Source organism: Salmo salar, chromosome 24 (genome assembly GCF_965601325.2).
Source record: "Salmo salar chromosome 24, fSalSal1, whole genome shotgun sequence".
NCBI classification, from domain to species: domain Eukaryota; kingdom Metazoa; phylum Chordata; class Actinopteri; order Salmoniformes; family Salmonidae; genus Salmo; species Salmo salar.
In genome coordinates, this window is record NC_138314.1 from 11,803,545 (window position 1) to 11,829,518 (window position 25,974).

The following is a 25,974-nucleotide window of genomic DNA, read 5'->3' on the forward strand; positions in this document are numbered from 1 at the left end:
ACATGCGGTGACCTCACCTGGTTTAATTGATGTCTCTAGAGACAATACCTCTCTCATCGTCACTCAACTGTATTCACATGCTACCATACCTTTGTCTGTACATTATGCATTGAATCTATTCTACCGCGCCCAGAAACCTGCTCCTTTTACACTCTGTCCCGAACGTACTAGACGACCAGTTCTTATAGCCCTTAGCCTTACCCTTATCCTACTCCTCTGCTCCTGGTGATGTAGAGGTTAATCCAGGCCCTGCATTGCCTAGCTCCACTCCCATCCCCCAAGTCCTCTCATTTGTTGACTTCTGTAACCGTAAAAGCCTTGGTTTCATGAATGTTAACATTAGAAGCCTCCTCCCTAAGTTTGTTTTATTCACTGCTTTAGCACACTCTGCTAACCCGGATGTCCTAGCTGTGTCTGAATCCTGGCTTAGGAAGGCCACCAAAAACCCTGAAATGTCCATCCCTAACTATAACATTTTCCGACAAGATAGAACTGCCAAAGGGGGCGGAGTTGCAATCTACTGTAGAGATAGCCTGCAGAGTTCTGTCTTATTATCCAGGTCTGTGCCCAAACAATTTGAGCTTCTACTTTTAAAAATCCACCTTTCCAGAAACAAGTCTCTCACCATTGCCACTTGCTATAGACCACCTTCTGCCCCAGCTGTGCCCTGGACACCATATGTGAATTGATTGCCCCCCATCTATTTTCAGAGCTCGTGCTTTTAGGTGACCTAAACTGGGACATGCTTAACACCCCGGCCATCCTACAATCAAAGGTGCCCTCAATCTCTCACAAATTATCAATGAACCTACCAGGCACAACCCCAAATCCGTAAACACAGGCACCCTCATAGATATCATCCTGACCAACCTGCCCTCCAAATACACCTCTGCTGTCTTCAACCAGGACCTAAGCGATCACTGCCTCATTGCTTGCGTCCATAATGGGTCTGCGGTCAAACGACCACCCCTCATCACTGTCAAACGCTCCCTAAAACACTTCAGCGAGCAGGCCATCCTGCAGCACAAACTCAAAAAAGTTCTGGGACACTCTAAAGTCCATGGAGAATAAGAGCACCTTCTCCCAGCTGCCCACTGCACTGAGGCTAGGGAACACTGTCACCTCCGATAAATCCAAAATAATTGAGAATTTAAATAAGCATTTTTCTACGTCTGGCCATGCTTTCCACCTGGCCACCCCTACCCTGGTCAAAACCCCTGCACCCCCCACAGAAACTTGCCCAAGCCTCCCCCATTTCTCGTTCACCCAAATCCAGAGAGCTGATATTCTGAAAGAGCTGCAAAATCTGGACCCCTACAAATCTGCAGGGCTAGACAATCTGGACCCTCTCTTTCTAAAATTATCAGCCGAAATTGTTGCAATCCCTTTACTACCCTGTTCAACCTCTCTTTCGTATCGTCTGAGATCCCAAAAGATTGGAAAGCTGCCGCGGTCATCCCCCTCTTCAAAGGGGGAGCCACTCTAGACCCGAACTGCTACAGACCTATATCTATCCTACCCTGCCTTTCTAAGGTCTTCGAAAGCCAAGTTAACAAACAGATCACCGACCATTTCGAATCCCACCATACCTTCTCCGCTATGCTATCTGGTTTCCAAGCTGGTCATGGGTGCACCTCAGGCATGCTCAAGGTCGTAAATGGTATTATAACCGCCATCGATAAGAGACAATACTGTGCAGCTGTATTCATCGACCTGGCCAAGGATTTCAACTCTGTCAATCACCACAGTTTTATGGGCAGACTCAACAGCCTTGGTTTCTCAAATGACTGCCTCGCCTGGTTCACCAACTACTTCTCAGACAGAGATCAGTGTGTCAAATCGGAGGGCCTGTTGTCCAGACCTCTGGCAGTCTCTATGGGGGTGCCACAGGGTTCAATTCTCGGGCTGACTCTTTTCTCTGTATACATCAATGATGTCGCTCTTGCTGCTGGTGATTCTCTGATCCACCTCTACGCAGACGACACCTTTCTGTATTCTTCTTGCCCTTCTTTGGACACTGTGTTAACTAACCTCCAGACAAGCTTCAATGCCATACAACTCTCCTTCCGTGGCCTCACCTGCTCTTAAATGCAAGTAAAACTAAATGCATGCTCTTCAACCGATCTCTGCCCGCACCTGCCCGCCCGTCCAGCATCACTACTCTGGACGGTTCTGACTTAGAATATGTGGACAACTACAAATACCTAGGTGTCTGGTTAGACTGTAAACTCTCCTTCCAGACTCACATTAAGCATCTCCAATACAAATATATATATATACATGTATATACAAATATATACAATATTTTGCCTCAAAGCATCCTTCACTCATGCTGTCAAACATGCCCTCGTAAAACTGACTATCCTGCCGATCCTCGACTTCGGCGATGTCATTTACAAAATAGCCTCCAACACTCTACTCAGCAAATTGGATGCAGTCTATCACAGTGCCATCCATTTTGTCACCAAAGCCCCATATACCACCCACCACTGCGACCTGTATGCTCTCGTTGGCTGGCCCTCGCTTCATATTCGTTGCCAAACCCACTGGCTCCAGGTCATCTATAAGTCTTTGCTAGGTAAAGCCCCGCCTTATCTCAGCTCACTGGTCACCATAGCAGCACCCACCCGTAGCACGCGCTCCAGCAGGTATATTTCACTGGTCACCCCCAAAGCCAATTCCTCCTTTGGCCGCCTTTCTTTCCAGTTCTCTGCTGCCAGTTCTCTGCTGGAACGAATTGCAAAAATCACTGAAGCTGGAGACTCATATCTCCCTCACTAACTTTAAGAACCAGCTGTCAGAGCAGCTCACAGATCACTGCACCTGTACATAGCCCATCTGTAAATAGCCCATCCAACTTCCCCATCCCCATACTGTTAATTATTTATATTTTTTGCTCCTTTGCACCCCAGTATCTCTACTTGCACATTCATCTTTTGCACATCTATCACCCAAGTGTTTAATTGCTAAATTGACATTATTTCGCCACTATGGCCTATTTATTGCCTACCTTCCTTATCTTACCTCATTTGCACACACTGTATATAGACTTTTCTCTATTGTATTATTGACTGTATGTTTTGTTTTTTCCGTGTGTAACTCTGTGTTGTTGTTTGTGTCGCACTGCTTTGCTTTATCTTGGCCAGGTCGCAGTTGTAAATGAGAACTTGTTCTCAACTAGCGTACCTGGTTAAATTAAGGTGAAATAAAAATATATATATATTTTTTTAATAAAATGCAAAAAAATGTATTTGTCCTTTGTGGCTCAGTTGGTAGAGCATGGCACTTGTAACACCAGGGTCATGGGTTTGAGTAATGCTGTGGCCACACAAAAATATTATGAATGCATGACTGACTGTAAGTCGCTTTGGATAAAAGCATCAGCTTAATTGCATATACTTTATTATATTATGATGCACTCAGAAACAGAAAATGACACAGAACAATTTATCTCTGGGCCTGACCTGGTTAATTACCGGTTCTCCCTCCTAAAGTGGATGACAGATCAAAATCTGTTGTTGATTAAACTACTTTAATGTGATGGTTGTATACCTGGACTATGCTCAGTCAGGGTCAGCCTGATGTTCATACGTGGTTTGTAATGATGGTGACTCTTTTGTCAGATGTATTTATTATTCTTGCAATCTTTATTTGAGGTGTGCATCTCTTCCAGCTTTTATGCACATTTCCCTTATGTAATATGACCTCTTCTGTCAGCCACATTGACACTGTGCTTCCTCCCTTATTTCCAGGCTGTGTCACACCCTGATCTGTTTCACCTGTCTTTGTGATTGTCTTGACCCCCCTCCAGGTGTCGCCCATCTCCCCCATTATCCCCTGTGTATTTATACCTGTGTTCTCTGCTTGTCTGTTGCCAGTTTGTCTTGTTTGTCAAGCCAACCAGCTTTTTTGTGTCAGCGCCTGCTTTTCCCCAGTCTCTCTTTTCTTGTCCTCCTGGTTTTTGACCCTTGCCTGCCCTGACCCTGTACCCACCTGCCTGACCACTCTGGCTGCCTGCCGTCCTGTACCTTTGCCCCTGTTGCTGTAATAAACATTGTTACTTCGACACGGTCTGCATCTGGGTCTTGTCTTGATACCTGATAGGCTGCTCTCTCTGACAGTAAATAAATAATCCCTGGCAGTCTTAATTCAGCAGTCTCTCTTTCTCTCTCTCCCTCTCTCTCTCTTTGCCTCCCCCCGCCCCCTCTCTTCCAGTTTGCATTGTCATTGACGCAATAGAGACCAGAGCCTCCTTTACCGTCAATTTAAAATTAAAAGATCTATCAAGACTTTTCGCACCTTTGAATAGTCTGCAAAGCAATCTGTAATACGATAACACAGATACGCTACAAAGTTATTTGTCCATGGTATCAAACCAGCAACACAAACATGAAAAAAGTAACATTTTTTTGCCAATATATTTAAAAAAGTTTTAAAGCCAATAAATACCTCTAGTAAATCACTACTACCAGCGGTATAGACATGAACTCCACTGAGAATTACAAAAATGTAGAAGGAAGTTGTTCACAATTGACATATTGAACTATGAATTACTGTCAATATTAGCTCTGCAAAGGGCAGCACTCACACTTCATTTTCAGTCAGAAAATACTCCCTGGCACAGAACATCCCAACACATTTAATCTCAATACACAGAGCACGGAAAATGTCTAATAACATGGCATGCTACTTTGAAAAGCTGATATTTTTTGTTTCAGCATTAAGGAAAATTCAGGTGCCTCTGAGAATAACATATTGCCGTATAAACTATTGAACATAAAAGATAATGGAAGTGTATCAGATGCTGACGGTTGACGTTGTCAGCTCTTGGCACAGATCGTTAAGTGGCCACCAACATTGGCAAACAACAATGTTCCTTTCTTCCGTTTGCTGGGAGGTACTGCTCTGGCCAAGGCAGCACTGAGCTATTGGGAGAACTATCCTGGTATGGCAGACAGTGGGGAAATATCACATGACCAACTATTGGCCTCCAGTCCAAAAGCCTGGGTGTCATCCCGAAAACACTCACTGATGGAGCAAAAATGAGACCAGCAAGATGGTATTCAAGCCTCTACTTCTGCCACCCAACATTAGTTATCCAAACGATACCTGGCTGTCTTGTTACAAAAGGGCGCTGTGGCTTCAATATAATCACTGTAATACAAAGGAGAGATGTAAACAGCGTGAAGAGTCATTTACAAATCCTACTGCGACCTCTCATTTTCCAGCTTTTACATATACTGCTCAAAAAAATAAAGGGAACACTTAAACAACACATCCTAGATCTGAATGAAAGAAATAATCTTATTAAATACTTTTTTCTTTACATAGTTGAATGTGCTGACAACAAAATCACACAAAAATAATCAATGGAAATCCAATTTATCAACCCATGGAGGTCTGGATTTGGAGTCACACTCAAAATTAAAGTGGAAAACCACACTACAGGCTGATCCAACTTTGATGCAATGTCCTTAAAACAAGTCAAAATGAGGCTCAGTAGTGTGTGTGGCCTCCACGTGCCTGTATGACCTCCCTACAACGCCTTTGCATGCTCCTGATGAGGTGGCGGATGGTCTCCTGAGGGATCTCCTCCCAGACCTGGACTAAAGCATCCGCCAACTCCTGGACAGTCTGTGGTGCAACGTGGCGTTGGTGGATGGAGCGAGACATGATGTCCCAGATGTGCTCAATTGGATTCAGGTCTGGGGAATGGGCGGGCCAGTCCATAGCATCAATGCCTTCCTCTTGCAGGAACTGCTGACACACCCCAGCCACATGAGGTCTAGCATTGTCTTGCATTAGGAGGAACCCAGGGTCAACCGCACCAGCATATGGTCTCACAAGGGGTCTGAGGATCTCATATTGGTACCTAATGGCAGTCAGGCTACCTCTGGCGAGCACATGGAGGGCTATGCGGCCCCCCAAAGAAATGCCACCCCACACCATGACTGACCCACCGCCAAACCGGTCATGCTGGAGGATGTTGCAGGCAGCAGAACGTTCTCCACGGCGTCTCCAGACTGTTACGTCTGTCACATGTGCTCAGTGTGAACCTGCTTTCATCTGTGAAGAGCACAGGGCGCCAGTGGCGAATTTGCCAATCTTGGTGTTCTCTGGCAAATGCCAAACGTCCTGCACGGTGTTGGGCTGTAAGCACAACCCCCACCTGTGGACGTCGGGCCCTCATACCACCCTCATGGAGTCTGTTTCTGACTGTTTGAGCAGACACATGCACATTTGTGGCCTGCTGGAGGTCATTTTGCAGGGCTCTGGCAGTGCTTCTCCTGCTCCTCCTTGCACAAAGGCGGAGGTAGCGGTCCTGCTGCTGGGTTGTTGCCCTCCTACGGCCTCCTCCACGTATCCTGATGTACTGGCCTGTCTCCTGGTAGCGGCTCCATGCTCTGGACACTACGCTGACAGACACAGGAAACCTTCTTGCCACAGCTCGCATTGATGTGCCATCCTGGATGAGCTGCACTACCTGAGCCACTTGTGTGGTTTGTTGACTCCGTCTCATGCTACCACTAGAGTGAAAGCACCGCCAGCATTCAAAAGTGACCAAAACATCAGCCAGGAAGCATAGGAACTAAGAAGTGGTCTGTGGTCCCCACCTGCAGAACCACTCCTTTATTGGGGGTGTCTTGCTAATTGCCTATAATTTCCACCTGTTGTCTATTCCATTTGCACAACAGCATGTGACATTTATTGTCAATCAGTGTTGCTTCCTAAGTGGACAGTTTGATTTCACAGAAGTGTGATTGACTTGGAGTTACATTGTGTTGCTTTTGAGCAGTGTATAATCGGTTACATGTAATCTGATTACAAAAAAAAACTTTACCTGTAGCCAGTTACGTTACCTGGAACAATATTGTAATCGGATTAAAGATACTTGGAAAAAATGATGATTACTTCTTTGATTACTTTTAAATTCAGAAAGGATGTTTGAAAAACAAAATACATTATGACACCTTTCTGTTTTCTCAATGACATCAATTCAGAGACCACTATGATGAAATACCAAATGCGTTTGATGGATCCTTTTTGTCTTTTTCTAATGCCTCTTAAAGCGAAAGTCATCCAAAAGTTACTGAAAGTAATCCGATTAAGTTACTGAGTTTGGGTAATCCAAAAGTAACTAGTAACAGTAACAGATTACATTTAGAAAATTAACCGACCCAACCCTGCCTGTGGCCAGCACATAATATGATTTCTCCTGTCAGCCACGTGGACACTGCGAAAGGAATACAAATGTCCAGTTCGGCACCAGACAAGGGCTTCCTCCCTTATCTCCTAGAGCTGCTCTCGCTAACAGACAATAATGTGTCCCTGGCAGTCTATATTCAGCAGTCTCTCTCTCTCTCCCCCCCCCCCCCCTATTCCTTGGCTACAACATTCATTCAGATATTTAGCTATGACCATTATAGCGCAGTTCACCACAGAGCATTAGGTGGCTGTGGCAGAAAGTACCACTAGATGGGAACAGTGAGCAGAAACATGTAGCAGACAGTCAGTCGTGATAATGATCAAAGAAAGTAATACAACTTCTTGTTAAATTGTGTATCCCATGCTGTCTTTCAATTCTTAGGAAATTCATGTTTTACTTTGACATATCCCTTTATGGCTTATGATACAGAAGCCCACCAGGTCAGTTTCCAGAGGCCTCTAAAACGAACAAAATGTAGGCTTTCACAAATGTGTCCACCTCAGTATAAAAATATTTAAGCTTTTACACCAATTTGGGGGAAACTGAGGAAAACAGAGCAACAATAATTTGAGTCTCTCTCTAAACTGCATCTCCCCTTCCCCATTTTTGTCACCCCCACAACATGATGCTGCCACCCCCGTGCTTCATGGTTGGGATGGGGTTCTCGGCTTGCAAGCCTCCACCTTTTCCTCCGAACATAACGATGGTCATTATGGCCAAACAGTTCTATTATTGTTTCATCAGACCAAAGGACATTTCTCCAAAAAGTACAATCTTTGTCCCCATGTGCAGTTGTAAAAAGTAGTCTGGCTTTTTTATGGCGGTTTTGGAGCAGTGGCTTCTTCCTTGCTGAGAGGACTTTCAGGTTATGTCGATATAGGACTCGCTTTACTGTGGATATAGATACTTTTGTACCTGTTTCCTCCAGTATCTTCACAAGGTCCTTTGCCATTGTTCTGGGATTGATTCGCACTTTTCACTTTTCGCACCAAAGTACGTTCATCTCTAGGAGACAGAACACATCTCCTTCCTGAGCGGTATGACAGCTGCGTGGTCCCATAGTGTTTATACTTGTGTACTATTGTTTGTACAGATGAATGTGGTACCTTCAGGTGTTTGGAAATTGCTCCCAAGGATGAACCAGACTTGTGAAGGTCTCCAATTTTTTTTCTGAGGTCTTGGCTGATTTCTTTTGATTTTCCCATGATGTCAAGCAAAGAGGCACTGAGTTTGAAGGTAGACATTGAAATACATCCACAGGTACACCTCCAATTGACTCAAATGATGTCAATTAGCCTATTAGAAGCTTCTAAAGCCATGACATAATTTTCTGGAATTTTCCAAGCTGTTTAAAGGCACAGTCAAATTAGTGTATGTAAACTTCTGACCCACTGGAATTGTGATACAGAGAATTATAAGTGAAATAGTCTGTCCTGAAACAATTGCTGGAAAAATTACTTGTGTCATGCACAAAGTAGATGTCCTAACCGACTTGCCAAAACTATAGTTTGTTAACAAGAAATTTGTGGAGTGGTTGAAAAACAAGTTTTAATGATTCAAACCTAAGTGTATGTAATCTTCCGACTTCAACTGTATAATGTTTCTACAATGCTGTCAGAAAATGTGAGCTATTGTAAATTGTTAGGTAAAAGAGCCTATAATAAATTACACCATTGAAATACACCCCCCATTCACTACAGGAGTCATTATCTGCTATAGCAGCAAACGACCAGTCATTTTATTCGTCGGCTAAATACTTCTCTATTGTCTACATTTAGACAATCATTAATTAGTTTAAGTATGCTAGTCTTGCTGAACAAGTTGTCCAGTCCATGGACGTTTCAAGTTACAACACACTATTGCAGAACATCTATGATATTCGCGTATGCGCGCTCTTGGCTGCGCTCCCGATGGCGCACGTCGATTGTGTGAGAGGAGAGAGAGAGCACCTCTCTGAGCCAAGAGTATAGGGTACGGAGTACAGAGTACAGCGCTGGAGACTAGGACGCTGTTCCCCATGTCTTTTTGCTGCGGTGGAGAAGAGCCATACACCAAGGACCATCTCAATTTTACACGGAGTGGAGTCAACTTAAATACATATTCATCGTTTTATCCAAATTCAATTTTTAATAACTACGACTATTCTCAATTTTCTGTGTGTGAGCTGCGCCTTCAGTGATCATTCCATTATTTTACCATTCTAAATTAGCTGTGCCAAATTAATCAGAAGAATGGCAATGATGAAGAAAGTTTAAATTGAAAGACATCAACACACACCAAGATTATTTCTAACGGTTGAGTGTTCATGTCATAGGTATTGCATGGACCAACATTATTTTTGTCACAAAAATAGATAACACCAAAATGGATCCCTTGTTCACCACGACTGATTTGCCATTGCTAAGCAATTGGACCAACGCTTCAGGGGTCAATGGAACTGATCTAGACGGGAACCAGTTTGTGCAACCAGTTTGGAGAATTGTTCTATGGGCATTCGCCTACAGTTGCATGGTTACTGTGTCTCTGGTGGGGAACGTCGTAGTAATATGGATCATTATGGCGCACAAACGAATGAGAACTGTGACCAACTATTTTCTGTTGAACCTGGCGTTTGCAGAGGCGTCTATGTCAGCCTTCAACACCGTTATCAACTTCGTCTATTCCGTCCACAATGAGTGGTACTTCGGGCTGATGTACTGCCGCTTTCACAACTTCTTCCCCGTCGCTGCTGTCTTCGCAAGTATCTACTCCATGACTGCGATAGCGGTGGACAGGTGAGTTCAGTTTGGGGGGACGTTTCAATGGATATAGGCTAGAATGTTTGCCTATGGTCACAATAAGCAAAACAGAACAATAATGCACTTGAATCCTGTCACAAATTTATTTGTAATAAATATGTAATATCAATGAAATTAAAATTCAATCACATTTATTTCTAAAGTCCTTTTTACATCAGCAGATGTCACAGAGTGCTTATACAGAAACCCAACCTAAACCCCCAAAGAGCAAGCAATGCAGATGTATAGCCACGGTGGCAAGGAAAAACTCACTAGAAAGGCAGGAACCTAGGAAGAAACCTAGAGAGGAACCAGCCTTTGAGGGGTGGCCAGTCCTCTTCTGGCTGTGTCCATGGAGATTATAAGTGTACAGGTTCAAAGTGGCAATCAGCAATTGATAGATCTTTTTTTTTCTTATATATACCCATTGATTCTTGAAGAATATAGCTTACTGTCGCTTACTGTCAAAATATGTTTGTTTTACTCCATTGTTTGTAAGCAATTTAGTTGTAAACAAACATTGTATAGCCTCAAAACATTGTTAAAACTTTACCCTAATGTTGATATCATGGATGGTCAGTCCTTGAATCCATAGGTCTGTCTATGAATTTAAGAGTGGTTACATTTCTCCAGCTCAATCCCTCAGCTGTTTACCAAAACACTGGCTGGGCGCCCGCTTTGTTGTTCTTTGAACTACAGATTGCCCATTTAAGATAAGAACATTTCTACCAAGACTACATAGACATGTTATATAGCTAATGTATTCATTCAACTTAATTGGTTCTGGGGTGAGGCTGCTGTTGCTGCTCCATCATCAAATCCATCAAACCAATCAATCAATAACGCGTGTGTGTGTGTGTGTGTGTGTGTGTGTGTGTGTGTGTGTGTGTGTGTGTGTGTGTGTGTGTGTGTGTGTGTGTGTGTGTGTGTGTGTGTGTGTGTGTGTGTGTGTGTGTGTGTGTGTGTGCGTGTGCATGCCTGTGTGAGTGTGTGACCTCACTCTTGTGTTTATATCCAGGCTGTTGTTTTAAGCAGACTCACCCCCACAATGCTATTCTTATTAACCTCTGTTTCTGTTAGTGAGATAAAGCCATTCTCATGTGAAAGCTGTCTGATTTCTCCTCTTACCCCCTGACTTGGTACTCCAGCGGGAATAACCTTTAACGCATGCAGAGCTCTGCTTTTCTCCCAGCAGAGTCTGCATGTACTTGACCTTTGCAGTGTTTTGATATTCAATTACCCTTGAGATGACCTGGAGTAGGGAGAGCAGGGAGAGCAAGGAGAGCAGGGAGAACAGGCATCATGTGAGGCGCTAAAAGACACACTTCAAACAACACACACTGATCTGATTAAACCCCATACTTATCAACAGGTTAAGCTTGTAGTCATCTCTCCATTCATCATTATCCAACCACTGTTATAAACTTGCCTAATGAATCCTGTCTCCTCATGATCACATTCTTTTGACATACTCAATGAGCAGTGATCGTGTATGCAAGATGTAATTGGTAAGGTCTATCATTTTTTTTCTACATTTCCAGTAAACAGAGGGAGCGAAATGATCATGGCGCAGAGACTCTAATGTGTAACATATGGAGGAAAAACACCACAAACAGCAGGTGTTTACGCCTTCAATTATGTAGATCAAATTATGCGTCTTTCCATGTATTCCCCTTGTATAGGAAATGTCTCTCTAATGCCCTATAGAAAAGCAGTAGAGTGTGCTACGTGCCAGGTGATTATGATGAGCGTCTCCGCAAAACAGGTTAATTCCCTCTTCCCTCTCTCATAGTCCCAGCTGCCTTGAGTCATCACCTCCATGTTGCTCCCATGCTATGCTGTACACATATTCACAGCAAGGCAGACACCCCCCCCCCCCCCCCCCCCCCTCCTTGTGTCAATGTATGTGTGTGTATGTGTTTGTGTGTACATGTGGGGTGACGCGTGTGTGTGTGTGTGTGTGTGTGTGTGTGTGTGTGTGTGTGTGTGTGTGTGTGTGTGTGTGTGTGTGTGTGTGTGTGTGTGCGTGTGTGTGTGTGTGTGTGTGTGTGTGTGTGTGAGAGAGAGAGAGAAAGAGAGAGAGCATGCATGTGTGTGACACTGTGTGCTGCTGCAGTGCAGAGCATCTTAATGCAGCCATGCCGTTCTGTGGCAGCAAGACTACTGTGTCTGTTTTTGTTCATTCAATTTCCTCTAATTTCTTCCTGACTCTCAGGGGATGTCACAGCGATTCAGCCAATCTCTGTATATTTCTCTCCTATCTTCATCTGATTGCTTTTTATAAAAAAGCAAAACAAAATTCTGTATTTAGTTGTGAAGAAATAAAAGAAAGAGTTAGAGGGTTGTGAAGAAAGAGATGTAAGTAGTATGAGGGAAATGAACCCCCACTGTTGGGGGTCAAATGTATTTAGTCCGGGATCAACACAGCAGCGCTATATCCAGACCAGACTCTGGCACACCGTCTATTCACTTTGGATTTATTTGCACTGTGTCATGTTAGGTCATCATACCCCGTCTCCCACCTTTCACCTATAAGAGGACTGTACACACACAGCCACACACGCCAATACAGAGTTGATAAATAAAGTCTATATTTACTGTAGGTCTACAGCTGATCTGTCCAGAGACACACTCACATAACACACGTGCGCACACACACACATACAGTTGAAGTCGGAAGTTTACATACACCTTAGCCAAATATGTTTAAACTCAGTTTTTCACAATTCCTGACATTTAATCCTAGTAAATGTTCCCTGTCTTAGGTAAGTTAGGATCACCACTTTATTTTAAGAATGTGAAATGTCAGAATAATAGTAGAGAGAATGATTTATTTCAGCTTTTATTTATTTTATCACATTCCCAGTGGGTCAAACGTTTACATACACTCAATTAGTATTTGGTAGCATTGCCTTTAAATTGTTTAACTTGGGTCAAATGTTTCAGGTAGCTTTCCACAAGCTTCCATCAATAAGTTAGGTGAATTTTGGCCCATTCCTCCTGGCAGAGCTGGTGTAACTGAGTCAGGTTTGTAGGCCTCCTTGCTCGCACACGCTTTTTCAGTTCTACCCACACATTTTCTATAGGAAGTCCAGCATCCCGGAGTCGCCTCTTCACTGTTGACACTGAGACTGGTGTTTTGCAGGTACTATTTCAAGAAGCTGCCAGTTGAGGAGTTGAGGACTTGTAAGGCATCTGTTTCTCAAACTAGACACTCAAATGTACTTGTAGTCTTGCTCAGTTGTGCACCGGGGCCACCCACTCCTCTTTATATTCTGGTTAGAGCCAATTTGTGCTGTTCCGTGAAGGGAGTAGTACACAGCGTTGTATAAGATCTTACATTTCTTGGCAATTTCTCGAATGGAATAACCTTAATTTCTCAGAACAAGAATAGACTGACGAGTTTCAGAAGAAAGTTCTTTGTTTCTAGCCATTGTGAGCCTGTAATCAAACCCACAAATGCTGATGCTCCAGATACTCAACTAGTCTAAAGAAGGCCAGTTTTATTGCTTCTTTAATCAGAACACTGTAACAGCCGTCTGAAGGAGTAGACCAAGGTGCAGCGTGTATCGTGTTCATCTTCTTTATTATTATAAGAGAACACTTAAACAATGGGGGAAAAAAACAAACGACAGCCAAACAGTTCTGTCAGGTATACTCACAAAACAGAAAATAACTACCCACAAACCCCAAAGGAAAACAGGTTGCCTAAGTATGACTCCCAATCAGCGACAACAATGTACAGCTGTCCCTGATTGAGAGCCATACCAGGCCAAAACAAAGAAATACAAAGCATAGAAAAAAGGACATAGAATGCCCACCCAAATCACTCCCTGACCAAACCTAAATAGAGACATATTAAAGGCTCTCTCAGGTCCGGGCGTGACAAACACTAGTTTTCAGCTGTGCTAACATCATTGAAAAAGGGTTTTCTAATGATCAATTAGCCTTTTAAAATGATAAACTTGGATTAGCTAACACAACGTGCCATTGGAACACAGGAGTGATGGTTGCTGATAATGGGCCTCTGTACGCCTATGTAAATATTCCATAAAAAACTGTAGTTTCCAGCAACAGTAGTCATTTACAACATTAACAATGTCTACACTGTATTTCTGATCAATTTGCTGTTATTTTAATGGACAAATTTGTTTGCTTTTTTTCAAAACAAGGACATTTCTAAGTGACCCCAAACTTTTGAACGGTAGTGTATGTGTATTGGATTATAATGATTAAGGATATATTGCTTCAAATTTCTGTCTTCAGTGGTTTAGGTTGTGGGCTGTGGGATGTGGGCTGTGGGTAGCATTAGATTTAGGTTGTCTATGGCTGGCGTCCAGCGGGAAGTGCTGACTGCTGGAGTAATGAACGCAGTGTAGGGCACACAAACACACGCACACACACAATGCTTGGCAACGTTGGGCTGCTGCATATGTATATATATGTATAGTATATGTCTCCGGCAGGAATAGAAATCTTCTCTATCAATCAGCATTACCTCTCTCTGCACCCAGCCTCTCACCACCTGTCAGACCTGGGTTCAAATACTATTTGAAATTATTTAAATTACTTTATCTGTGCTTGATTGAACATGCCGCTTAATTGACCAACGTATAGTCCCAATACTGTAAACCCCACCCATTTGGAACTCCAGACAGGCAACAACAAACACTCAAAGTATTTGAAAGATGTAACGGTCGTCGTATGTAGTAGACCAAGGCGCAGCGGGTTGAGTGCTCATTTGAACTTTTATTGAACACTTAAATAACAAAACAAGAAAACGAACGGATGCACAGTATTGCAGGCTAAACACAGCAGTGCAAAAACAACTTCCCACAAACCACAGGTGAAAAAAGGGCTACCTAAGTATGACTCCCAATCAGCAACATCGATGTACAGCTGTTCCTGATTGAGAGCCATACCCGGCCAACAAAGAAATACAGAACCTAGAAAATCATAGAAATACAAAACCAGAACAATAACCAAAAACCCCGGAACACTCTAAACAAATACCCCCTGCCACGTCCTGACCAAACTACAATAACAAATAACCCCTTATACTGGTCAGGACGTGACAAAATATTTCAAATAGTATTTCAACCCAGGTCTGCCACCGGGCTCATTTCCTCCCATCTGTTGATGGGGATGTTATGTAATCTTCAGCAAAACAACAGTACCCCCTGAGAGCACAATGAGCTGGGAAATTGATTCCTGATCAAATTATAGCCTTTAAACCAAAACATTTCAAAACAGAAAAAACACTGCAAGCTTGAAGGTTAAATATTGTGTTGGCACCTCTGTAGAAGGAGCCTATACCTTAAAGGCTTATAGCTCTCCACGAGAGCAAGAGAGCACCAGGACAGAGCATCTTCCTGTTGAGTGAGAGTCACTAACAAAATCAATGGGGGCCCCTGGGCGGTAATTCGAACATGATTACTATGAGTTTAGATAGCTGGCTTGACTAATTTACCAATCTAAAAAATGTTAGCTGTCATGGGCTAATTGAGTGACTATCAGCACTCCGGGCAAACAGTAGATACAGAAAACAGATTGAATTTCTAGTTTAAAAAATGACAAAAGGATTCCCAAAACCGTGATTCCATGCTGTTGTTGTAAGGTTCTACAAAATAAAGAGAAATACAGGGGTTGTGTGTTTGCTGTGTGTTCATGTGAACATACAGTATGTAAATCTATGCATTTGTATGCAGGTGGTGAACAGAAATCAAGCTGGCATCAGTGTCGCGAGAATTTTCAATCCCAATGATAATAACTCAACAATCACTATAGCTTTGACCAATTCCCCAGAGGTGGTAAGGCTGTTTTCATTAAAACTCCTTTTTCAACCACTCCACAAATTTCTTGTTAACAAACTATAGTTTTGGCAAGTCGGTTAGGACATCTACTTTGTGCTTGACACAAGTAATTTTTCCAACAATTGTTTACATGCAGATTATTTCACTTATAATTCACATACACTAAGTTGACTGTGCCTTTAAACAGCTTGGAAAATTTCAGAAAATGATCTCATGGCTTTAGAAGCTTCTGATAGGCTAATTTACATCATTTGAGTCAATTGGAGGTGTACCTGTGGATGTATTTCAAGGCCTACCTTCAAACTCAGTGCCTTTTTGCTTGACATCATGGGAAAATCAAAAGAAATCAGCCAAGACCTCAGAAAAAGTTTTGTAGACCTCCACAAGTCTGGTTCATCCTTGGGAGCAATTTCCAAACACCTGAAGGTACCACATTCATCTGTACAAACAATAGTACACAAGTATAAACACCATTGGACCACGCAGCTGTCATACAGCTCAGGAAGGAGACACGTTCTGTCTCCTAGAGTTGAATGTACTTTGGTGCGAAAAGTGCAAATCAATCCCAGAACAACAGCAATGGACCTTGTGAAGATGCTGGAGGAAACAGTTACAAAAGTATCTATATCCACAATAAAACGAGTCCTATATCGACATAAGCTGAAAGGCCGCTCAGCAAGGAAGAAGCCACTGCTCCAAAACCGCCATAAAAAAGCCAGACTACCGTTTGCCGCTGCACATGGGGACAAAGATTGTACTTTTTGGAGAAATGTCCTCTGGTCTGATGAAACAAAAATAGAACTGTTTGGCCATAATGACCATCGTTATGTTTGGAGGAAAAAGGGAGAGGCTTGCAAACCGAAGAACACATTCAACGGAAAAATGAATTCAAAGTGCTCAAGAAACTCTTGTTACATTGAAACATTGAAGGAACCGTACTCAAAGAACCCCTCAATTAACCAAAGGTTCAAATATACTGCTCAAAAAAATAAAGGGAACACTTAAACAACACAATGTAACTCCAAGTCAATCACACTTCTGTGAAATCAAACTGTCCACTTAGGAAGCAACACTGATTGACAATGAATGTCACATGCTGTTGTGCAAATGGAATAGACAACAGGTGGAAATTATAGGCAATAAGCAAGACACCACCAATAAAGGAGTGGTTCTGCAGGTGGAGACCACAGACCACTTCTCAGTTCCTATGCTTCCTGGCTGATGTTTTGGTCACTTTTGAATGCTGGCGGTGCTTTCACTCTAGTGGTAGCATGAGACGGAGTCTACAACCCACACAAGTGGCTCAGGTAGTGCAGCTCATCCAGGATGGCACATCAATGCGAGCTGTGGCAAGAAGGTTTGCTGTGTCTGTCAGCGTAGTGTCCAGAGCATGGAGGCGCTACCAAGAGACAGGCCAGTACATCAGGAGACGTGGAGGAGGCCGTAGGAGGGCAACAACCCAGCAGCAGGACCGCTACCTCCGCCTTTGTGCAAGAAGGAGCAGGAGGAGCACTGCCAGAGCCCTGCAAAATGACCTCACAAATGTGGATGTGTCTGCTCAAACGGTCAGAAACAGACTCCATGAGGGTGGTATGAGGGCCCGACGTCCACAGGTGGGGGTGTGCTTACAGCCCAACACCGTGCAGGACGTTTGGCATTTGCCAGAGAACACCAAGATTGGCAAATTCGCCACTGGCGCCCTGTGCTCTTCACAGATGAAAGCAGGTTCACACTGAGCACGTGACAGACGTGACAGAGTCTGGAGACGCCGTGGAGAACGTTCTGCTGCCTGCAACATCCTCCAGCATGACCGGTTTGGCGGTGGGTCAGTCATGGTGTGGGGTGGCATTTCTTTAGGGGGCCGCACAGCCCTCCATGTGCTCGCCAGAGGTAGCCTGACTGCCATTAGGTATCGAGATGAGATCCTCAGACCCCTTGTGAGACCATATGCTGGTGCGGTTGGCCCTGGGTTCCTCCTAAGGCAAGACAATGCTAGACCTCATGTGGCTGGAGTGTGTCAGCAGTTCCTGCAAGAGTAAGGCATTGATGCTATGGACTGGCCCGCCCGTTCCCCAGGCCTGAATCCAATTGAGCATCTGGGACATCATGTCTCGCTCCATCCACCAACGCCACGTTGCACCACAGACTGTCCAGGAGTTGGCAGATGCTTTAGTCCAGGTCTGGGAGGAGATCCCTCAGGAGACCATCCGCCACCTCATCAGGAGCATGCCCAGGCGTTGTAGGGAGGTCATACAGGCACGTGGAGGCCACACACACTACTGAGCCTCATTTTGACTTGTTTTGAGGACATTACATCAATGTTGGATCAGCCTGTAGTGTGGTTTTCCACTTTAATTTTGAGTGTGACTCCAAATCCAGACCTCCATGGGTTGATAAATTGGATTTCCATGGATTATTTTTGTGTGATTTTGTTGTCAGCACATTCAACTATGTAAAGAAAAAAGTATTTAATAAGATTATTTATTTCATTCAGATCTAGGATGTGTTGTTTAAGGGTTCCCTTTATTTTTTTGAGCAGTGTATGTTCAAGAGTAAAAACCCATTGACTGCAATGTTTCCTTGTGGAACTCCAGTGTTTCTTGAGAATCTCCAGGGTTCCTCGAGTCACCCTTAATTCTAAGAAGATGAGGATAAGCTTTTACTCTGTCAAAGGCAGACAGTCGATGACTAAAACTAAATATAGACGGGGGAGGATTATCACGTCCTGACCAGTAAAGGGGTTATTTGTTATTGTAAGTTTGGTCAGGACGTGGCAGGGGGTGTATGTTTTATGTGTTTCGGGGTTTGTTGGGAAATGTTCTATGTTAGTCTATTTCTATGTCTGTGTCTAGTTTATCTATTTCTATGCTTAGTTTATTGGTTTGACCTTCAATTGGAGGCAGCTGTTTCTCGTTGCCTCTAATTGAAGGTCATATTTAGTAGGGGTGTTTTTTCATGGGTTTTTGTGGGTAGTTGTTCCAAGTGTAGCTGTGTGCCTCACAGGACTGTTTTCTATTCGTTGTTTTGTTCAAGTGTTTTGTTTTGTTTCTTTAATAAAAAAAGATGAGTATTCACATTCCCGCTGCGTCTTGGTCCCATTTTTACGACGAGCGTGACAGGATTGGAACATGCACATTGCATTGATATAGACCCTGATGCTCAGAGTGGAAGAATAAAACATTTGCATTTTAGTTTGATCAATAGTGTCATTTTGTGTTTGTGTGTGTGTGTGTGTGTGTGTGTGTGTGCGCAGAGGTGTAAAAAGTACTCAATTGTCATAATTGAGTAAAAGTAAAGATACCTTAATCTAAAATGACTCAAGTAAAAGTGAAATGAAACCAGTAAAATAGTACTAGAGTAAAAGTCTAAAAGTAAGCACAGTGGTGGAAAAAGTACTAAATTGTCATACTTGAGTAAAAGTAAAAAGTGAAAGTAAATACTATATGTCAAATTCCTTATATTTAACATACCAGATGGCACAATTTCCTTTTTTATAACTTTTTTTGACAGCCAGAGGCACACTCCAGCACAGACATAATTTACAAAAGAAGGATTTATGTTTAGTGAGTTCACCAGATCAGAGGCAGTAGGGATGACAAGGCACATTCTCTTGATAAGTGTGTGAATTGGACCTTTTTCCTGTACTGCTAAGCATTCAAATTTTAACTAGTACTTTTGGGTGTCAGGGAAATTGCATGGAGTAAAAAGTACATCATTTTCTTTAGGAATGTAGTAAAGTAAAAGTAGTCAAAAATACAAATAGTACTGTAAAGTACAGATACCCCAAAAAACTGCTTAAGTAGTACTTTAAAGTATTTTTTATTAAATACTTTACATCTCTGTGTGTATGTGTGTAGATCTTCACCTTGTATCTTCCTGAACATGTGTTTGACCCTCCTTTCTCTCTTCTTTTCCTAGGTACATGGCCATCATCCACCCCTTGCAGCAGCGTATGTCGTCCACAGAGACCAAGGTGATCGTGGGGGTGATCTGGGTGCTGGCTCTGCTCCTGGCCTTCCCTCAGTACTACTACTCAGTGACAGAAGAGCTGCCTGGACGAATCATCTGCTACATCGAGTGGCCCGAATACACTGGCTGCGACTACAGAAATATGTGAGTTTCTTGTATAAGTGTGTGTATGTGTGAGAGAGAGAAAAAGAGAGAGAGAGCGAGAGTGTGTGTTTGTGTGCGTGTGCGCTGGCATTTCCACTAATCACTAAACTAAACACTCCTGATTACTTTGAAAGGAGAACAAATGCATGAGGAGGTTGTTGGTATACACTAGCCAGTAAATAAAAGCAGCATGGAACAAAAATGCTTTGTTTCTTTTCTGTTTCTCGATGAAAGAAAAACCACCAAAAGCTTTTTATCAAGTACACCTGTGTAGGGAAAATATCACTTCAGATGTAAACAGTAGAATACATAACTATACAGTTTACTCTTCTCTCACTATTTATTAAAGCCGATGTAACATTTACCATTCCCGCACTGCTTATTAAAGCAGCAGTTTGACTCTGTTTTAAATACAATGCTAATGATGACTGTTATCGAAAGCAGCGGAGAGTTAAGGCCCCCCTGTGTCGACTTCTGCACGTCTTCAGCAGAGCATATACAAGATAGACCAAGACATTCTGCTGTTTACAATTCTGTTGCCTAACAGATCAAATATGTTATTTACCTTCACTATCGATTCCAAATTCCTCGAATTGTGTCTCCACTCAAGAGCAGCTTGGATTAAACATAAAAAGCTCAATTCCATTATCTTCTAGCTGTCCAAACGCAGGGCTGATTTTATATTATCCTCTTAGCTTCATCCATCGAAAGCAATAAACAAACTGAAAGGACTGAGAGAACATCCCAAATGGCACCCTTTTCCCTTTATAGTCCACTTCCTTTGACTAGGGCCCATATAGCTCTGGTCGAAAGTCGTTCACCATAAAGGGAATGAGGGTGCCATTTGAGACGCAGACTGCGAGTGCATGCAGACTACATACCCTGTGTCTAACCTTAACAAAACATTGTTGGAAGGAAACAGAGTATTATTTATTGGTGTGATTGCGAAGCCAGTAGACACATTCTGAGCTGCAGTATCAGGTGAATATGGGTAGCCAGATATTGAACAGATTATTATTTGTATTGTAGGGGGCTTTGGGCAGTTTAGATGTTATTGCTGAATCATTGGATTTGAGCCTCTCGCATTCATTCTTCCATTCGCCCCTCTCTCACCTCTCATCTTTCACACTGTTTTGCTGTTCTTCACAGTTGAACATGAAGCAGGAAAGTGACACCAACAGACACGTGTCTGACTGAGTGATATTCTGCCCAACCTTTCCTCTACATTGCTTCCTTCCTTACGTTACCAAAATAGAATGGAAAGATTACGGTTGTCATACCCTGATTCAGAGGGTTGGGTTAAATGAGGAAGACACATTTCGTTTGAATGCGTTCAGTTGTACTCACTAGGTATCCCCTTTCCCTTTTTCAATGAACAATACAATTATAGGCGTGAAGTGCTATATATATATCCCAGGTATTCCTCTTTAAGGAATACCTGGGATAGGATAAAGTGACGTAAATGTAAAATGTAAAATGTAAATGTGTGTATATATATATAGGAGTTAATGTTAGGATATATATATAGGAGTTAATGTTAGCACTTCACACCTATATGCTGTATTTTATTTGTGCTGGGACCACTTCCCAACGCTCTCCTTGGTTCTCTTCACCCCATAATGTACGGCAAACTAAAAGCTGTGAAGCAGTGGAGGCTCCTCAGAAGAGGAAGGGGAGGCCCATCCTCCTCAGTGAATTTCATACAAATAAAAATAGTGAAACGTTAAAAAAGTTAATCTTTTTAGATAAAACTATGCTAAATATATTTACGTCACCATATCATTGATTAAAACACACTGTTTTGCAATGAAGGTCTACAGTAGCCTCAACAGCACTCTATAGCATAGTACCATGGTGTAGCCTGAGGACAGCTAGTTTCCGTCCTTCTCTGGGTACATTGACTTCAATAGAAAAATGAGGAGACTTATGGTTCTCACCCCCTTCCATAGACTTACACAGTAATTATGTCAACTTTCAGAGGACATCCTCCAAGCTCTTGCAGCATTTACTGACATATTGTCCATCAAATCAGAGGATCAGAGAATTATTCTAGTACTGAAAGCATAAGCTACAGCTAGTTAGCACTGCAGTGCATAAAATGTAGTGAGTAATTGACTCAGAGAGAGAAAGGCAATAGTTTTAGACAATTTAAGTTCTTTAAAAATGAAGGAGAAGCAAGAGAGAAAGAGAGAGAGAGATATTTCGTATCATTTATTTTTTCACTTTCAGTTTCACTTAGCTAGCGAATGCAGATAGCTAGTTTAGCCTACTCAAACACCTGGCTCAAACAGAGAGGGATGCTATGTTAGCTAGCTGGCTATGCATATCCAACACTGGAACTCTTCCAAGTCAAGGCAAGCTTTTGGTTTTATACATTTTTTGCCACCGGGTCATGCCGGTATAACTGCTAAACTGCTTGCTGACTGTACTGCATGATTGTTGCGGGTTTACTAATGTGTTAGTTCTAGTAGTTATGTTGACTATGACGTTATATGGTAATATGCTAATATGGTGACAATTATATAGGCTGTGTGTAGCAGTTAGTGGTTATGATATGAAGGTTTGGCTTGGAAAGTTTTTTTGCCTTGTCACAGACAGATGTGTTGTGCACTGAAGTCCACAAGCGAAGGGGAAAAGTTAGAGGAGGAGAGCGAGTAGATGCGAGAAGGAATTATACAACGAGCAAAATGATCATGTTGTTTGTATGTGGCTGCTATTAAAGTGAACTGTGTTTGCGTGTGATAAGAGGTGTGTTAATTCAGCCGATTCTGTTTAAAAACATTTCTAAAACGTAAGCAAACGGAATACAACGGGGATAAACATACCTGAATTTGTCCAATGGAACCTCTTGTTTGCAACTGTTGGACTAATAATTAAAGCCTTGATGAGCTAGATGCAGGCAAGAGTATGCAATGCGGTATTGAATGTGTCACTGTCTGTCACCTTGATTACTAAAACTTTTCTTTCGACCTGTGCACCTACGTTGTAAACGTTCATTCATAGGCTAGGTTGTAGCAACCTCATGATGGGTATAGGGAACATTTGATTATCATGTACTAGCCTAAACCTATCGATGTAACATTGAGCTGGGTGAATGGAACATGAATGACAGTCATCCAATATAATGTAATAGAAATAAGGCCATGCTCATAAAAAAAACCGAATCGTCCTCCCTAATTTTAAACGTCACCAACCGCCACTGCTAGCACGCGTAAGGCCCATTTACTCTAACAGTGAGAAAGTGCACCCCACCCCTGTGGCCCTTAATGTATTTGTTTGACTGCAGTCGTTACCTTCCGACATCCAGTGAGCTGATAAACGCACAGCCTCCAGCTCTGATCTGATCACAGCAGCCCCTCTGCTCTCAGCACATCAACACCACAGCATTTTAGGGTTGCTTTCTTTGTCGCCAAATCCACATTGTAACCATTTGTCATGAATAGCACGATGGCAATTGCAATGTTCATGTAGGAATCGCTGTGGCACTTATTACTTTTTTAATGAAACTGTAATCACTGACACATCAGGACTAAGTGAGCGGAGCTTTGGTGTGGTTGTAATTCAGCCAGCCAGCCCGTCCGCTGCTGTAATTGACACATCTGACTATGGCTGACCCTCCAGTCCAAGCATTGTGTGTGTGTGTGTGTGTGTGTGTGTGTGTGTGTGTGTGTGTGTGTGTGTGTGTGTGTGTGTGTGTGTGTGTGTGTGTGCATGTGAGCAGTTTGTGTATGTGTGTGTGTGTGTGTGTGTGCTGCCCCTCTGCCCCCTCTCAGTGAGCAGGAATTAGGGATTAAGGCCACGGGGAGGGTATAAATAGCATCGTCACAAACTTACCGAAGATTCAGTTTCCAACAGTATGATCACACACTCAGACAAGTACACTGGACCTTCACACACGCCCGTGTGCGGGTTCAGCCGCATACACAACTGTGCACAGACCTTTTCTATACACACACTCATATTACACCCCCTCCCACCCCCACACACATACACAGAGAGTTAGACACACAGTGCCCCCCCCACACACACACACACACATTGAGAGAGAGAGAGAGAGAGAGAGAGAGGAAGAGAGGGTAGGTAATAGAGAAAGAGAAAAAGACACACACAGTGACACACACAGACCATCCTGCACACCCCGTTCTCTCTGTCCCCCCGTCCCCTAAATTGGGTACCTAAAGAGCTTGTCTTTGATCTATGCCAGTAAGCCAGCAGCATTGTGCAGGGTGTCATGTTACCTCAGCCACTACATTCATCTCCCTCTGCAGACGCCCAGGCTTCATTCTCTTCTCCCAGCAAAGTCCAAAGAACAGCAACAGCGGCCCACACATGGCGCAACAGAACACAGACAAACGTTGAGATCCAGTCTAGAGCTCGGCTGGACAGTAAGGCAGGAAGAGAAGACAGAAAATTAATGAGCAGCAAGTCCTTCCAGTGTGACTTTATTTGGCAGGATTTTTATTGATAACGGTGCTGTGACACTTAGGTGACAGACACTCACTTCTCTTTACTGCTTGCCCAGCGAGCAGGAGGCAGGGGGCAGGAGGGAGAGGAGACGAGAGGATGGGGAGAGAGAGGAGAGGAGAGGAGAAGATGGGAGAGGAGAGGCAGGATGCAGGCAGCCACCAGGCTCATTATGTATTCCGGGGAAGTTTGCTCAAGGCCGCACTGATTTCTGTAAATTGCCTTATACCCACAACAGGCTCTACTGGAAGTACTGACAGTTCTTTAGACAAACAATAGTTTTTAGAACCAAATGTAAATTTTTCTACACACTCCCACCAAACTGTGTGTGTGTGTGTGTGTGTGTGTGTGCATTTAAGCATCTTCATTTGTAGGATCTTAATTTGATCACCTTGTTGCAGGTGAACTTAAGAAGTTTCTAATTTCCACTTTGCAATTTCAGACTTAATTTTCCCTTATGAAATATGTATCAACCCCTACAAAGATGTCCAATAATTATAATCCACATAATAATTCACATTTCCTGTGTCTGCAGGATTATTGGCTAAAAGATCTTACATCTGTACACTTCCAGGTAGAACCCAGGTAGAACCCTTTTGGGATCCATGTCGAAAGGGTTCTATACCAGTGGATGCTGCTGAGGGGAGGACGGCTCATAATAATGGCTGGAATGGAGTAAATGGAATGGCATCAAACACAATGGAAACCATGTGTTTAACGTAGTTGATACCATTCCACCTATTTCGCTCCAACCATTACCACGAGTCCGTCCTTCCCAATTAAGGTGCCACCAACCTCCTGTGTTCTACATTGAACCAAAAAAGGGTTCTACCTGGAACCAAAATGGTTCTACCTGGAACCAAAAATGGTTCTTCAAAGTGTTGTCCAATTGGGACAGCTGAAGAAACCTTTTAGGTTCTAAATAGCACCTTTTTTTCTAATAGTGTATGTGTGTAACTGTACGTGTTTGCGAGTTTGTGTGCATGCATTTGTGTGTTTCTCTAAAGTATGTCTATGGCATGTCTGTGTGTCAATGCATGCGTCTGCCTGGTGAGTGTGTCTGCATGAGTGCGTCGACGACATATGATATCCTCAGCTGCTTGTGATGGGTGTTGCAAAATACTAAAATGCTGTCTGACTCACAGTCTCCAAGTGAAGTGACCCTGATAAGGACCTGCAAACAGTCAGATCCTCAGCCTGCCAAACCAAAACACACTGATAAGCCCTGCTACCTTTTGAAATATTCCCCTGAAGAAAATAGTTATACTAGTGACAACAACAACCCTGAAAACTGTCGGAGAAATTAAACACATGCTTTGCTGACAGAGTCATAGGGAGGTAAGAATGGAAAAGCTGGCCTGATATACACATTCTTTCTATGTGTCCGTATTTGGAAGTCCCTCAGATTGCGTCCCAAATGGCACCCTAGTGTACCACATAGGGAATAGGGTGCGATTTGAGAATTCTTTCATGTTGAGAGAGAGGGATGAAAATATGGCACCGTTGTTGGTTTCTCTGTTACAAATACACTGAACAAAAATATAAACGCAACATGCAACAATTTCAAAGATTTTACTGAATTACAGTTCATATAATAAAA

The 25,974-nt window shown here is 42.9% G+C and overlaps 1 protein-coding gene across 1 annotated transcript in view; it reads left to right on the plus strand.

Moving 5' to 3' along the window:
• Nucleotides 1-9,193: 9,193 nt before the first annotated feature.
• Nucleotides 9,194-25,974, plus strand: part of tacr1a (tachykinin receptor 1a) — a 36,377-nt gene continuing 19,596 nt past the window's right edge. Inside the window, exons 1-2 of the mRNA XM_014170969.3 lie at nucleotides 9,194-9,981; nucleotides 19,716-19,910. Coding sequence (XP_014026444.1) covers nucleotides 9,572-9,981; nucleotides 19,716-19,910 — 605 coding nt within the window. The 5' untranslated portion in view covers nucleotides 9,194-9,571. The remainder of the gene's footprint in view (nucleotides 9,982-19,715; nucleotides 19,911-25,974) is intronic.